Source organism: Rhopalosiphum padi, chromosome 2, assembly GCF_020882245.1.
Source record: "Rhopalosiphum padi isolate XX-2018 chromosome 2, ASM2088224v1, whole genome shotgun sequence".
In the NCBI taxonomy this organism is placed as follows: Eukaryota; Metazoa; Arthropoda; class Insecta; order Hemiptera; family Aphididae; genus Rhopalosiphum; species Rhopalosiphum padi.
The window spans coordinates 67,946,373-67,962,118 of NC_083598.1; the positions used below are offsets into that span (position 1 = coordinate 67,946,373).

Consider the following 15,746-nt stretch of genomic DNA (forward strand, 5'->3'; position numbering starts at 1 on the left):
CATAAACGGGTAAAAGATATTGGAACTATTTCTCCACGTCAGTTTAAAAGGCGTTTAAGAAATAAAATAAAATAACTTAATAATAGTCTACCAATTGCCACAAATTTTAAAATTCAGTTATCATCTCAGGTACGTTCAATATTAATTAATATTATAATTAAAAGAAAATAAGTTTGTTTAACTTTTTATTTTTTTTTTTTAATTAAATTCAATTGCTCTTTTAAAATCCCCTGCTAAACAACTTTATTCAACCACTATTACTAACAATAACTGCAGTTATATTGAACCATGTGATTCCAATACAACACTGAACCTTACTAATGAATTTCATACTTGTATTGTAAGTATTACTTATATTTTTTATTTCATTATATACATAAGCGCAACTAGTGTATGGCTGTTGACTGTTGAGGCTTAGCACCTCTAAAATAAATTATTCAATTGTTTCCTAAAATATAAATAACTCTTATAAAATTCAACTGTAATTCTTAATTTTTATTATTATTTTACATTGCCTATGATAAATATATTAAATAGCATTAACTGTATGCTTGTATTTGTTAAAAGAAATCAATTTTTGTCGTCAGTATATTGGTACATTATTATACATAATTTTACAGTATATACTATATACACTGAACTATCATATAAAGATAGTATATTATTATTGAAAAAAATTAAACTTGAGTAAATTTGTTTTGTTTTGTATATTTTTTTTATAGTTGTAAGTGAATATATAATATGGTGGTGTGGGGGCTACGCCTTATTGGGTTACTTTACAATTTTCATGTAATATCAGGTGGCGGGTACAGCTCCCCAACATTTTAGCTCTAGTTGTGCCACTAGATAGCCTATAAGTACTTATACATTCATTTTTTTTAGGAATATTCTGCAGAGATTCAGCCAATTGATGACATATTGTACCTATATGAAACTAATGGCAATAAGGATAAAAACCAAAATTTAGTCCAACAAATTCGTAAGTGGGCTGTGCAGTTTAATGTATCACATGGTTGTGCAAATGAAATGTTAAATATTCTTAGGAACACAAATTAATAATTAAATTGTTGACGGCAACGACAAGAACGGAGCGATCGGGCAGTCATGGTGTGTTACGACTGACAACTGTTTTATTTTAATATCCTTAATTATTTCGTTGTGCTATTATATATTTTTTCTATTTCGATTAATATAACTATTTGTTTTTATTCTCATATCGAGGTACGCACCAAAGCGTTTGTGGCGAGGAAACACTTTAGTAGAAAATAGCAAGACACTATAATACTTTATTTCTCTTCCAGTACTCGTTATCGTGGTCAGTTGAGAAATAATACGATTTTGTCCAGGTTAAAGAGATCTCACTCTCAAACATCCAGTACTCGTTATCGTGGTCAGCTGTTTGAGAGTAAATTAACCTTAGAGTTATAACGTATAAACCCTGCGAGTCTTATTAAATTGTTCTTTGCGTAGTACTCGTTATCGTGGTCACCAAAGGATTGTTGAGTAAGCGCTTACCACAGGTATCGATTACTACTTGTTTGACGGTTTGGGAATCGGATGCCGAGATACCTATTCTATACGTTAAACCATCGCGTGACATATACGGATATCGGGATATACGACACCACACAAGAACATACGTCATACACTCATACAAAATTACATTTCGTGTCCAGTACCATGATCGATACGAGTTGGATTACCAAAGCTGTCGACGATATAAGCGGTAAGTTTAATAATGTTTTGTTGAATGACAGATGACAATCTTTACATAATATGTACTTCGGGCAATCTCTAAAAATAAATTTTAAAATAAATCGTTGCAATAAAATACAATTTTCAAATCAATTATTATCTAGTCGGTTTTAACAAATAGTAAAATGTAGAAAAAGCTTTATTTCCTAACCTACAGCTCCCTTTCAATGGTTCCACTTCTGTGATCCAATCATTAATTGTGTTTATTTAAAACATTAAATAACTGGAAAATCACATTAAACACCGTCAAAGTTTTATTCAATGGTTGTTTAAACCACCACAAATTCGCGCCGTTCATGGCACAACCGGTTCGGTCAATTGTGCGTCGGGTGCGAACTTTACGCACACGTCTCCACCCCGCTGCCGCTTAAGGCTATCGCGACACCGGTGTGCATGCTCGCCGACTCCGCCGTTACGGCCGCCTCTGTTTTGTTCTTTTCCAGCGGTCGACCACAACGGTCGATATACCTTTTTTGCTGGCCGTGGGCCTCGCGTATCGTCACCGCAGTTGCGTTTTTTTCGCGTCTTGTTCGGACCACGTGGTCGACGAGGTTTTTTGTGCGTTGTTGCCATAAATTACGCATAGTTGCGTTGCTGTGCTGGTGTTCATACACCAAAATTATTATATTATATTCGTTCGTGTGCGTCGTGTAACGTGCTGTCCGAGAAAACACGTGTTTAAACGAGCTCTTCTGTGTGTTGTCGCCACAGAATCTCACACGGTGTTTTTCGTCACCGGGTGTGACGCGCTCATCTCAATACAATCATCATTGTTCCAGCGTTCCGGACCACAAGGCAGAGCTCGGGCGGTGTCGGTATCGTTAAACTCCTTTTTTTGTATTATCATAATTGTATTGTTTGATTTATTGTAATCGTTACATATCCAAATTATTTATTTTATTATTATCTCATGGGCACCCACCTTGATTAGGATTTTTAGGCCGTTTGTATTTATTATTATTATTATTATTATTATTTGATTATTATATTTTTAGCGCCCGGCAAACGCGGGACGCATAATGTTAATTTCGGCGTTTTCTATGATTTATATTATAAGTTTATTCAGTTAGGAATATATTTGTGGTCACCTTCTACTATCCCCTATTCGAGTGCGTGATAAAAGTGTTGTCTGCGACCGCACTTATTACGTGCCAAAACAATGGTATAGCATATATGGATTTGTAATCATTACCTACTGCTATTAATCCAATAATCTTAAAAAGTAAAGTTTGTAAAGTTAACTGATTCAGACGAATAAGTAAATAACAAATGTATAAAGTATCAAGATAAAATATAATTTACATCAATGTAATATTTACACTAAAACTATATTTAATTATAATAATAACTGTAAAAATTGTTTTCAATAAATATATACATACTATAGGGACGATTTGACTTCCAAAAATAGTACAAAACGACTCTCCAAACAGATAAACGACCTGTGCGTTTTTCAGTATCAACTTGCGAATACGTTTGTCGCCGGCTTGAATAGATCTGTCATATTTAGTAGACCAAACTTGGTTTACAAGCTCAAATCGTCTCTACGTCAGTGTTAATAATTTTTATTAAACAAAAAAGTTTTCATTTATTACGAACATACAATTTCCATTTTTGTGGCTTGGTGTGGTGCGATCGTACACTCAACTGCGGAAAGCTCCGAGTGTACATATCGGCCGGTGTTGCTAGCTCCCGGATGGGTGACCACCCGAGATTTTAGTGACAAATTCTTGCCACTCATACAAACAAACGTGTTTCAACCTACCGTTCCACCCCCCTACAAACGAATTAAAACCATCCAATGGCCTTTGTTGCCGCGGATTAATTAATAAATAATAAAAAAAAATTTTCATTCTCATGTATTCGAGTATTCCTAAAAATAAATAGTCAATACACTGCAGAACAAGAAAAGAATCCGGAAGTTACAGTTATATATAGTTATATACTAGTGAATTAATTTCCAGCTGCATATACGGTTTAAGGAATGCTTAGTAGAGGAATTTTTATGTTATAGAAGTTTACGAATTCCTTGATAATAATTCCTCCTGTAGGAGAAGGTAATATAAATAATATATTAGACTAACGGTCCTTCTCATCATTACCTGGTAATTATTTTTATTACATAAGTAATTTCCGAAAAAAAGTTTTATAAATAATATTTTTATATTTTTATTTTATTCAATAATAAGTATATATCATACGCCAATATGGTTTACTTACTACCTATATATTACTATAGTTACAAAGTTAATAATATATTATGTTGCCACGGGCCACGGCTTATTTTTAATAAAATATTTAGTTTTGTTTAGTTATACTACTATAGATAATTAGTTGAATACGTTCTTAAAAATATGTTAATCTAATTATAATTATTACTGCATATATTATAATTACGGTAATAATAACCTACGGTGCTACAATTTTTTCACCATTTGGTAACGATCTACGAACATTCCATTTAATACAAGTTACTTTTTGGTATTCTGATATCCATTCATCAATATCTTCGATATTGAGTAAGTTACTGGAGTACACCGCTGATTGGTTGTAGCTGTAGTGAACGCTGGATGTTCGCCGTCCAGACCGGCCCTGTCCCAGCTGCTACATAAGTTTTCGTTTTTTAGCCTTGTCGCTGCCACTAGTTGTTTCTAGAAAGGACGGTGAGTACAATGCAATTTTATTTATTAAAATAGAAGAATACTATAACGGAAAAAATTGTAGAAGCTGTTCGGTGTGTTGAGTTATCAAACTATATATGCGCGTGTTTATTGCTTAATTTTTTCCGTGTGTGCTACTGATCGACACCCGTTTACAGACAGTTAATAGTTTATAATAATTATAAGATAGTTAAATTAACAATTATTCAAACATTTCAAACAATCATAATTCTGTAGTGGGCCAACAATTAGGTGTATTGATAAAGTATGAACTATGAAGTACCTAGTCGTGTCGAATGAAGGAAAATGTTAAAAATATTACTTAGTGCTTTAGATTCTGAATAAAGTGAGGAATATATTGATTTTACAATGTGTGTTTTTTTATTTTATTTTTTACTTTTTTGTCTGTCATCATGTTTTGGAGTAGTAATAATGCTTCGATTTTCGACTTCAGCCCCTCTTTGAAAAGGTCATCTAGTTAGTACTTGGGGGGGGGGGAGGTGAAAAGTAAAAAATTTCCAGTAGTTTTCAAAAGCGTCGGGAAAAACCTTGAAAAAATAACGGAAAAACGGGAATTTTTACGCATAACCATTATTCATTTTGATTTTGCTGTAACTCAAAAATGAATAATTGTAAATACTTATAATTTCCACAAAATGTTTATGTTATGGTTATCTATTTACGATTAAATTTTCAAAATATTTTGACTTTTACTACTAATTTAGCTACTAATAGACAATTGAAATTTTCGACTTTTTTAAGTTTTTTTCTTAAAATGCCGATAAAAATATTTGGCTATCCAAATATTTTTAAAATTTAATACAAGGTTTATTATAAGTTATACTTATCGTGGTAAAAAAAAAACAAAAAATTGTTCCGATGCGTAAAACACCGGTCACCGATTAGCTCAATTATATAAATTATAAAATAAATGTTTTTCGTCTTTAAAACACAACAATGTACGTTGATTTAAGAATTTCATTTTGAGAAAGCAAAAACTGCACACGGGCGAAGCCGGGTAATTCATCTAGTACAAAATAAAATAATATAAACAAAACGGTACGCGCGTAGTGAAAATAGCGCGGTGTCGTATCTATAACGGAAGCACTTTTAGTATCATTAAATTATTAACATGTTAATGTTAAACCATGTACATACTTTATTTTCTAATCTTTGTTTTAACGCATAATCAATCATTTTTCCATTACTAAACACGAATTAATTATATTACACTTTTGCACTCAAGTTGAAACGTTTTTTAATTTCTTAGATTGTTTGCTACCAATTATTTTGTGAAAAATGTTGGCCAAAATTGTGCAAAATATATGGAAAAGTTTACCATTAAGTCGCCCTTGTATGTCCCAGATTCAAACTATAGCAACGTTACCTTCTCTCACATTTGAGTATAAAGATTTGGAACCAATTATATCACGAGACATTATGAAAATTCATCACCAAAACCATCATAAAACTTATATAGAAAACTACAACAAAACACTAGATCAATTACGGACTGCTGTAGCAAAAGACGATACAGCGAAAATCATCAGCTTGGCACCTGCACTTAAGTTCAATGGTGGTGGTCATATTAATCATTCTATTTTCTGGGATACACTTACACCTCATTCAACTAAGCCTTCTAATGATTTGGATAAGGCTTTAATCCAAAACTTTGGTTCATATGATGAATTTAAAAAAGAATTAGCTGCAGCTTCTATTGCAGTACAAGGCTCAGGATGGGGTTGGCTTGGGTGTAATCCTCAAACTAAGAAGTTGATAGTAAAAAGTTGTGCTAACCAAGATCCACTATTTCCAACTACTGGATTGATTCCTTTGTTTGGAATTGATGTTTGGGAACATGCTTACTACTTGCAATATAAAAATGTTCGTGCTGATTATGTCAACGCAATTTTTGAAGTTGTGAATTGGGATGCCGTGTCCAAACGTTTTGCTGAAGCTTTTGCAGAATGCCGTATAATATCGGCATAATTTAATATCATAATATATTGTACGCGCGTTCCGGTTACAATAGGTGTTGCCGATCGACACACGAACACACACACAAACACTCACGCGCATCAGCCGCTAATTTTATATTTATTTTTGTCTTCTTTATTATACCTAATTATTATTGTCTCGTGAATTATAGAATATTGTATTACGTAAATTACGACGGCGTGTTATCTGCCGCCGTAAAGGCTTGCCGATTCGCGCAGTTTAACACGGCCGCCGTAATTTTCTCCAGTCTTGCTCGTACCATCGAGGTTGTTCTAAAACACGTAAAATTATATTTACGTATGAGTTTTTGTTGAATTTCTTTTATTATAAATTGCAAGGCGCGAATCGCCACTATATAGTATATCGTTATATTTTATAGGCGCAAATCGCCACATTTTTTATTATAATTATTTATTAACGCTAAGCGCAACATTTTTTATTTACAATATTATATTGATAGGCGCTAATCGCCGCATTTTTTATTATATTAATTTAATTTGTGTAATTATTATATAGCGGTATAGGTGCAGCTGGCCAGCCGTGTACCGACAATTTGTGAGTTTTATATCATTATTTATTTATATTTTATATTGGTTGTGCCCAATCGGCATTAAGTTGACAATTATATTATACATTATTATTTTATATTTAGCGGTATAATATTACTTATTACTTATTTATTAATCTTAGGTTGTGCTGAACCGGCAATTATATTTTATACATTTTTTATTGTTGGGCCGAAAGGGCCGTAATTATTTATTATCATATTATATATTTTTTACCATACCTCCAATTTGAGTTACCATTTAATCAAAGTTACCTATTTGTCCTTAGTTTTTAAGATTACACACAGTACACACAAATATAGACACACACACACCATCACCACCCACATACTAGCACTCACAGGTTTTGCTCAGCGACCCTGTCCAACTTTTGTTGAGTATGCTATATACATTATACTCATTTACACAGGTCGGTCGGTGTGTGCGTGCCGTTCCACGAAGCATAAGGTAACCGGGCGCGCATATTATTAACTTACGCTCCCGAACCGTACATATTTAAATTTAAACAATTAAATATGTACTGTTTATGTATTCCTGTAAATACTGTTAATTTTCAATTAAAATATACTAATAGAAAAAAAAAACAAACACCAACGACCCGATCCAGCAGGTGGCAGAACAGTGATCCTGCAAACCACGGGAGCGGACCCAGGCTGAACTGCAGCCAGAGTTAGGCGCAGGCCTTTGGAGCAGCTGCGGCGAGACCCGTCGTTGTGCTCAGCTTACGTTCGGGGATGGGAAGACCGAACAGCCGACGTCCACAGGAGTCTGAGGGCGTTCCAGCCGTCATCCACGCGTCCGTCAGCAGCGGACCGGCCAACGGAGGACCACGGCACCAGCGACAGTGGCCAGCATTGTCGCAGCACTACGGCCGACACCCCCACCGACACCTTCAACACATCAAACACGTCTCAATTTTGCAACCGTTATTTTGATTGTGCTCATCTTTTGTACTACACGTACAAGATACATCGCCGTAACGTAAGTCCACGGACATTCGTCCGTCGTCGTGTTAATTTTTTTTTTCTGTACGATATATTTTTACCTTTACACGTGTTCTCTCTATTTAGCAGTCACCTTGTGTACTCGTTATCCACATCTCAATAAGCCTAATAACTAAAAAAACCTCGTGCGTTTGTGTCTCCGCACCCCAATTCTACGATTCGGTGTCTTGTCGTCGTTATTCCGCCATTGTTTTGTGTTTGGCCGTCTAAAGCTCATCCGAGCTGATCGTCGTTTCGCGCCCTGTCGTGTTCGCGGTCATAGTGTTTTTTGGCTCGCTTGCCACCCGGCTTATTGTATTTTGTGCCGTCACCCGTCCGTCTTACGCAGTGCGACCCGTGTAGTGCACCCCTTTTCGCTTTTCGCGTATTGTTCGCCCGCAACGCCGAGTTCGCCGTGCGAACACGTTCAAATATACTCAGCCATTTTGTCTTTTGTACCGCGGTCTACGCCGTGACAACGGACGCTCACGCGCAACGGTTCGCGTCGTCGAGTTCGCGACCGTTATTGTTATCCGAGCACGCGTCGTCCGGTGGTTCTATATTTTCCACGCCCGTTCTATTCGAGTAATCACCCGTACACATCGTCGTTGACCCATTTCGTCGTGATCAACATTTGCACAGTTGTCGCAGCTCCAATCAGTGTCCCCGACGGTTATCATCGATCCGTTATCACGTTGTCAACATCAACATCGCCGGTTATCAGATCGTACACGCAAATTATTATTTGACTTATTATCCGACGCTGTATTTTGTACTATTTCTATCTATTCAATCGTTCTCCGCCGATCGACTTGTGATCGTGCTTATATACTAACCCTAGTACGTAAGATTAATTTTCAGAACCGACGCAATAAATTTATATATATTATCAGTCGTAAAATTCTATTGTTTTTATATTTGTGTTAGGGTGCCTTCACTCATCATCGTTAGTTGTATTATTGCTATAGGAATTAACCAGCCTCTTCATTTCCCCATTAAGTTATACAGTCCACGTTCTCCCTCCTTACAGTGTTATCGAACTATTTGTCGCAGTAACAAATAAAATAATCGCACACGACGGGTTACGTGTAGACTGCCGTCGGTACTGGTCTGTTATCGCCCCGCCACGGGAACGAAAAATTTTATCGACCCGCCAATTACGAACGCGGCTACACTATTTAAAACGTAAATAGAAATAGAAATATATATATATATAGGTACATATTATAGTGTATAGAAATATTAGAAAAAAATCATCAATTTAATTCGTTAATTCATTAATTATTTCCAAAATTATATCATTAAAAAAAATATGTATAAGTATATAAAATAAATCTAAAATACAATAAAATTACAATAATTACCGTATCATGATATAGGCTAAAATGCTGAGATATCCAATAAAATCTGTTCAAATGGATCATTTTGATTGGTAAGTTTTGATCGCCACATATACTCTGCCATGTATGAGTCAAGGAAATTTCGAGCTGTTCCGCGACGTCGTTTGTTACCCCATTTTGTAGCACCCCACATTCTTTCCACGTTTTGGGTGTGAACTCCAGTAGAGGGGTCGACAAAGTTGTACTTGTGATTGACTTTATTATGTTGATAACCTAATTGTTGAATTTTATTGTATGATCTCCAACTGTCCGAAAATATTATGGACCCTGGGCGAATAAACTTTTGGATTAATGGTAGTAAAGTTTTTTCAGACCGATCAGGTACACACACAATGAAACATTCTTTAGTTTCTCGGCAAATGCCTCCAAATACCCACTGTTGAGGAAGTATACGACCTGCATTGTTTTTTCTACGTACAAAAAGGCTTTCGTCAATTTCCACAATTAAATTAGGACCACCAATTTCTTTATTACCAATTTCAATTTTCCAAACGCACACTTCACGTAAATAGTTATTCCAGTCAACAACGGCGCTTTTACTCATTCCAAACTCACGTTTACAATACGATACAGAGGTCATTTCATAAGCCCAGCAGTATATGTAGTATGCTATTGTATGTATTGGTAATCTTGAACCACTCAGCCAATTGTTTGTTCTTATACCTTTTTCTTTTCGGCAAGTTCTTCTCTGACAACGCCACCGAGATCCTTTTATAATCATTTTATGGTCATTTTCGCACTTTTGAGTTTGTAATAAAACATTTTTCGTTTGAAGAAAATTAATAGCAGAATCTTCATTAGAAACTTCGGAATACAAATCTTTTAAATTCATTTTTCAACTACTGCAATAAATATTTCGATACTGATACGGGCAGACTTCAGACATACTGGACATACTGCTAAGTAAAATTACCTGAACTAATAAAATAAAGCGATGAAGCCTCAATTGTCGTAAATATAAATAAAATAATGTGTTTGATATGTTTCGTAATCGCCGCGTTCGTAATTGGCGGGGCGATAAAATTTTTCGTTCCCGTGGCGGAGCGATAACAGACTAGTACCCTGCCGTCCGTGCGCACACGCACACACGCGTAGACTCGTCCGCCGGCTTCTTGTGCAGCCCTATCGCACAATATAAATAATATAATACGTTACAACGCCGAAGACGTCTCTTCGAACGATTGCAATAATAATAATAATAGTTATACTAATAATAATAGCCACAAGACAATATACAATAATATGAAATAATATAAAAGCCAATATGAAAAATCATTATAAATGATAAATAATATAATAGTATAACGATACCGCTGATCACAGTTGGCTGACGTTGGGATCCCACGACGATTTCCGCGATGTCTCCAAAAAATAACCCGTATTGAAACAGCTGGGCAGTGTACCGGTCGCTGACCTCTCGCAAGACGCGTTATAACGCCGCGATATATAACAGACGCACACGCAATTAGCATGCGGCGGGTGATGTCCGCGTATCACCCCCGCACACACAATAATAATCTAAAAAAGATTGGCGATTGACGCAATGTATAATAATATAATTATAACTCCGTCGGCCTACGGCACACCTGCGATCGACAAACGCACAATCGGTCAAACGTATGGTTTTTGGTCGACACACGACGACAACGTGGTATATAAAAAATGACCAACACCCGCGGTCACGGCGAACAATCCCGGACAGGGTGTAAAAAAGACAACATGGCGATGGCCGAACCGCTGGACAACGGGTAGTCAGCGTCGCCGGTCGCCAAAAGTTCTCGCAAGTCTCCCTTACGATGTGGATTAGGCCTACTGGGGACACCACAATAAAAAAAACGCGCCTCGTGTAATACCTCATAATGTTATTAAACAATACGGACAATGTTATTGTACGTCGTTTAATAATAAAGGTGGTGTGGAAAATTACCTAACACTGTTATTCTTATCTTATAGTTAAGAATTGTTACCTTGCAAACATTTTTTTTTATTAAATACCAATTAAATAATTATTTATATCAAGAAACGAGAAATATTAACGTTTTATAAAGTATTACAATAAAATAGTTTTGAAAAAAAAATATTCTTTGACTTGTTATAAAAAGACTCCAAGTAGTTATTATATTAGTTCTTATTTTACAAAGACACTAATAAAAACTGGTCAAGTTTAATATTGCCAGAAATATTGTATGTATCTATTACTTTACTTACGACATTGAATTTACACATATTTTTATTTACTAATTATTGTATATTTTATTAATGATTTTATTTTTATTTCATGTAAATTTGAAATTTCATATTTTACTAATTTACTGACGCATTGGTTACGTAGGTATTTGTGTCTTATTATAATAAAATACAAATGTTTGCATGTGAATATGTGATTGTATACATTTAGATTTTATTAACCATAGGCTAAAATTCCTCTAAAATCATTATGTTCTAAATCTTTTACGTTAACCAGTTTTCAATAAAAGTGATTTTTTATTTTCTTAAAATTCAAAAACGAATAGCCGTAAAATTTAAAATGTTTACTAAGTATTTATATTATCATTTTTTCTATAAATGGTATAATTTTCAAATAATTGCAACTCATTTTGAGCTCTTTATAGAGAATTATATTTGCGTGCTTTATTAGTGTTTTTTAATAGCAAAAATTGATAAATGAGTCAAAATCCTTGAAAATTGAATTAGTAATTTCTCAATAAGTTGTTAATTTACTCATTAAAAATATAAAAAAATGTATATTCACAATATTTTTATAAATGTAAACAGTGGCGTTGGCGTAGCTAGGAATTTTAGTTGAGGGGGTGGGCAAAATTTTAAAATTGTTCATAATAATCATGGGTTATATAACGTCAAATACACAAGTATATAGCCATATAGGTAGTAATTAGTAATTAATTTCATTAAATGAAAATAATGAAATAATACAATATAATATAATATAATGATACAATATAGAACAATACTATGCAACTTCTTATACAACTTTAATATACAGTTTTTTTAAATTACCAAATTTTGTTTAAAAAGTTAATTTTCAGGGGAGGTTGGAGGGGCAAGCACTTATAAAATATCGATATTCAATATTATGAATTATAACAATGGCGATGGCCTTTAGTAGTTAAAAATAAGACTTCTTATAATTTTTAAATGTGCCGACTTAAGGTTGATGTAAATGTTAAACTAGGGAAAATGCCCAAGTTCCCCCCCCAAATGACGCCACTGAGCTATACGAAGAAAGTTTATAATACAATAAACTGATTCCAACTACAAGCAATGGACGCGTCAGGTAGCGTCGCGCGTCAGCAGAAGCTCGCAATCCTCGCATATCTCGACATAACGCTAGACCAGATAAGAAAGCCGCTTCTAAGGAATCTAATCAAGAAACCCTATTTTAAAATAACTAATCACAACCATTGTAGTCATTTTTTACTTAATACACGAGTAAACAATTAAAAAATTGAATTCAAATATATTTTTTGTAGTAAAAAAGGTAAAGCCATTTTATATAGGTACATTATAATGTCGTTCACGTGTTTCTAAAAATTGAATTATCAAAAACATTTCTAAATTCTAAATGGTTTCCAAAATAGATACCTATTATTAATTATAATACGTTACATAATTTAAAATATTTGTATTTACATTTTTCTAAAGATACTGTTGAAGAGGTCTAGCGGGCCGAAGTCCCTAGCACCTCCCCTAGGATCTGTCAGTCTGTCACTGACATTACGCGTTTTTCAATGTTCTGATGTATTTATAATATTACAATTTAATATTTACAATTAAATAATATAACAATTAATTTATATTTAACATTTAATTATAATAAATTGATAATTATATACGTTAGTTAGTAGTATTTCTAAAAAAGGTATTACATATATTTTGTTGTTAAAAATATAACAAATTTAAGTGTTAAATAAGACGCATATAATCCATGGACGGCGTGGACTATGGCAGAACTATTTATTTTTTTATATTGCCAACAGGGCAAATATTAAATCTACGATCTACAGTCTATACCACACTATATAGAATTGTTATTAAATGACTTAACTAAACCATTAAGCAGTGGCGTAACTGGGAAAAAATCTAGGGAGACAAAATAATTTATTTATTACGATCAAAACCCTGACAAGTGACAACCTCCCTCCCCTGTTTAAAATATATTTTATTGTATGTATTGTATACTCAGTATAATATACAATAGTGAGTAGGTACACTTAATTGTTTGATTTTACACAAGTCTTAGAACTCATTTTATGGTTTAGATAAACACAAATTATAGGTAACTGGTAGCAGATACTATAGTTATAACTATAAAATAATAATAATATAATTACCAATATTGTTAAATAATACCTATAAGATTTCATTAATAGGTGCTACTAGCTAGTTTAAAAAAGTAACTAGTATAAAATATAAATATTATTAACGTTATTCATGATTATTGTGAATTGCGATAACATATACAACAAGACTCGAGAGAAAACTAAAATGAATGATAACTTTTATGAAATAATTCAAGGAAAATATTTTAATCTATAATATTAAAATAATACATTAGTGAACATTACATTCTTTCTTAACTTATGATGATTCAAATATTTGTACTGTTGGATTATCTAGGGGGGAGGGGTCAAAATTATACCTCTCAAAAAATTGTCAGGAGGGAAAGTTCCCACTGCCCAACCTCTTTTATACAAGAAAAATATGAAATAATTTGCCCATACTGGCCATACTCCGTAAAAGCAAAAAACAAATAAGACCTTAATATATAGTTTAATAGTTATTATTATATAGTATATGGTACAGGTAACTTACTCGGATAATTTTTACAATTAATAAACTATTGATAGATTTTTATTATTTACTAATTTTTTAATTTAATTTTACATTACAGTTATAATAAAACAATTGAAAATTTTTATTCCACATGAATAATCTCCAAAACGGCGTAAAAAAAAAAAAGAATTAAACCACTTTAATTTTAGTTACTTTAATTCAACCTTAGTTTACAATCGCTCAGCCCGACAGCGACGGCGACACGGTGGCTAGCGCGCTGTACCGGGGTGGATAACGGTGCTGCCTCAACGGCACCAATAACAGTTATGGTAAACGCTTACGTTATTAATTTACGAGAGCTCGACTATTAATCGTTACGTAACAATGCGACTGACTGCTTGATGGACACGAAATGTCATAGTTAAGACGGTATAGTTAGAGCACGTTAGAGTGAGAGTGCACTGCATTGCGCGTACAAAGGTGTCGACAAACGGTAGAATAGTTGGCGGGCGGCGTTGGAACAGCCGGCGAAGAAGCCGGACAACAATGATAAAAACATTTAAAAACGTACTAGAGCGTCTAATACTCTAATGTCGAACAGATTGCCATTCACCGGTGGCACACTCGGACGCACGTCAAAATAAGAACGTCGTCTCAGAGTAGGTACGACGTTTACGCGTCGCAACACGGGGGAAGGCTGACGAACCGCCGAACGCAATCGGGGACGCATAAAAATAATACGGCGACCGATAAAGGCATAAAGCAGTCGGTCCAAATCGCAAATGGTATTTTGCGATCGTACAAAAATACAATGTCGGTGTGTCGGAGACGCGTCTCGACGAGATATTGTAAAAGTAAAAATAAACAAATATATCGTGTGATACTGTGATGGGAATACGGGAACACACAACCAGTGATCGGCGTGTCTTTGAATGCAGCGACAATGTCTAGATGTCTAGTACTCTAGTAGTCTAGTAGGTACTATAGTATTCAGGTAGTCTAGTTCAGCGGTTCCCAAACGTTTACGACCACCCTTGAGAAATAATTTGTGTTTTGCGGAACTCCCTTCTTTAAATAATTTATAATAATAATTTTTAATAATATAAATAATCCGAATATAATATAACATAATTTTCTCAATAATCACATACATCTGGTGGAACCCTTGAGATTGTCCCACGGAACACACTTTGGGAAACGCTGGTCTAGTTACCTATAGTACTTTAGTAGTTGCGGTAGCACGACGGTACAGAACGAAATCCATGTATATTGTATATTATATATATATATATATCCATTATCCTGACTGTAGCTACGGTGACAGTATTTATATTATTTAATATAAATCATAATACCTACTGTGGTGACATTGTGTCGCGGACTAAACGGAGCACATTAATTTTCTTCAGCATCGGCAAGTGCTCGGAATGCTGTATTTTATTGTATATATCGATCAGGCACTTGACTTACCGACCGGTAATTTGATCGTGATTGCCGCTGACCTGTGAAAAATGTACGCCGCCGTCGAAACGTGTCGCTAATCGCTATCGCTGTAATATTTGGTACTGTTGTCGGAACGGTGTCGTTAAC

At 34.4% G+C, this 15,746-nt stretch overlaps 2 protein-coding genes and 1 long non-coding RNA gene across 4 annotated transcripts; 2 read left to right on the plus strand and 1 right to left on the minus strand.

Moving 5' to 3' along the window:
* Positions 1 to 208: 208 nt before the first annotated feature.
* Positions 209 to 1,095, plus strand: LOC132919539 (uncharacterized). The gene is made up of 2 exons (XR_009660653.1): positions 209 to 340; positions 883 to 1,095. It is a non-coding gene; the product is annotated as an uncharacterized LOC132919539 (long non-coding RNA).
* Positions 1,096 to 1,676: 581 nt separating this feature from the next.
* LOC132922812 (superoxide dismutase [Mn], mitochondrial-like) lies at positions 1,677 to 9,117 on the plus strand. 2 transcript variants are annotated; one of them, XM_060986523.1, is made up of 2 exons: positions 1,677 to 4,418; positions 5,686 to 9,117. In XM_060986523.1, exon 2 carries the CDS (start codon positions 5,715 to 5,717, stop codon positions 6,402 to 6,404), a length of 690 nt encoding a protein of 229 aa, XP_060842506.1. In that variant the 5' UTR covers positions 1,677 to 4,418; positions 5,686 to 5,714; the 3' UTR covers positions 6,405 to 9,117. The 2 variants fall into 2 exon arrangements, 1 of the variants encoding a protein (XP_060842506.1); XR_009661054.1 differs by having other exon boundaries at positions 1,678 to 7,960; positions 8,050 to 9,117.
* A 225-nt stretch (positions 9,118 to 9,342) lies between these two features.
* Positions 9,343 to 10,194, minus strand: LOC132919052 (uncharacterized). The gene has a single exon (XM_060980404.1). The coding sequence runs from the start codon at positions 10,192 to 10,194 to the stop codon at positions 9,343 to 9,345; it is 852 nt and encodes a 283-aa protein (XP_060836387.1).
* Positions 10,195 to 15,746: the final 5,552 nt, after the last annotated feature.

Bases quoted from the DNA above. Each gene is read 5' to 3' on its own strand.
- LOC132922812 (XM_060986523.1), top strand. From the start codon at position 5,715: ATGTTGGCCAAAATTGTGCAAAATATATGGAAAAGTTTACCATTAAGT.
- LOC132919052 (XM_060980404.1), bottom strand. From the start codon at position 10,194: ATGAATTTAAAAGATTTGTATTCCGAAGTTTCTAATGAAGATTCTGCT.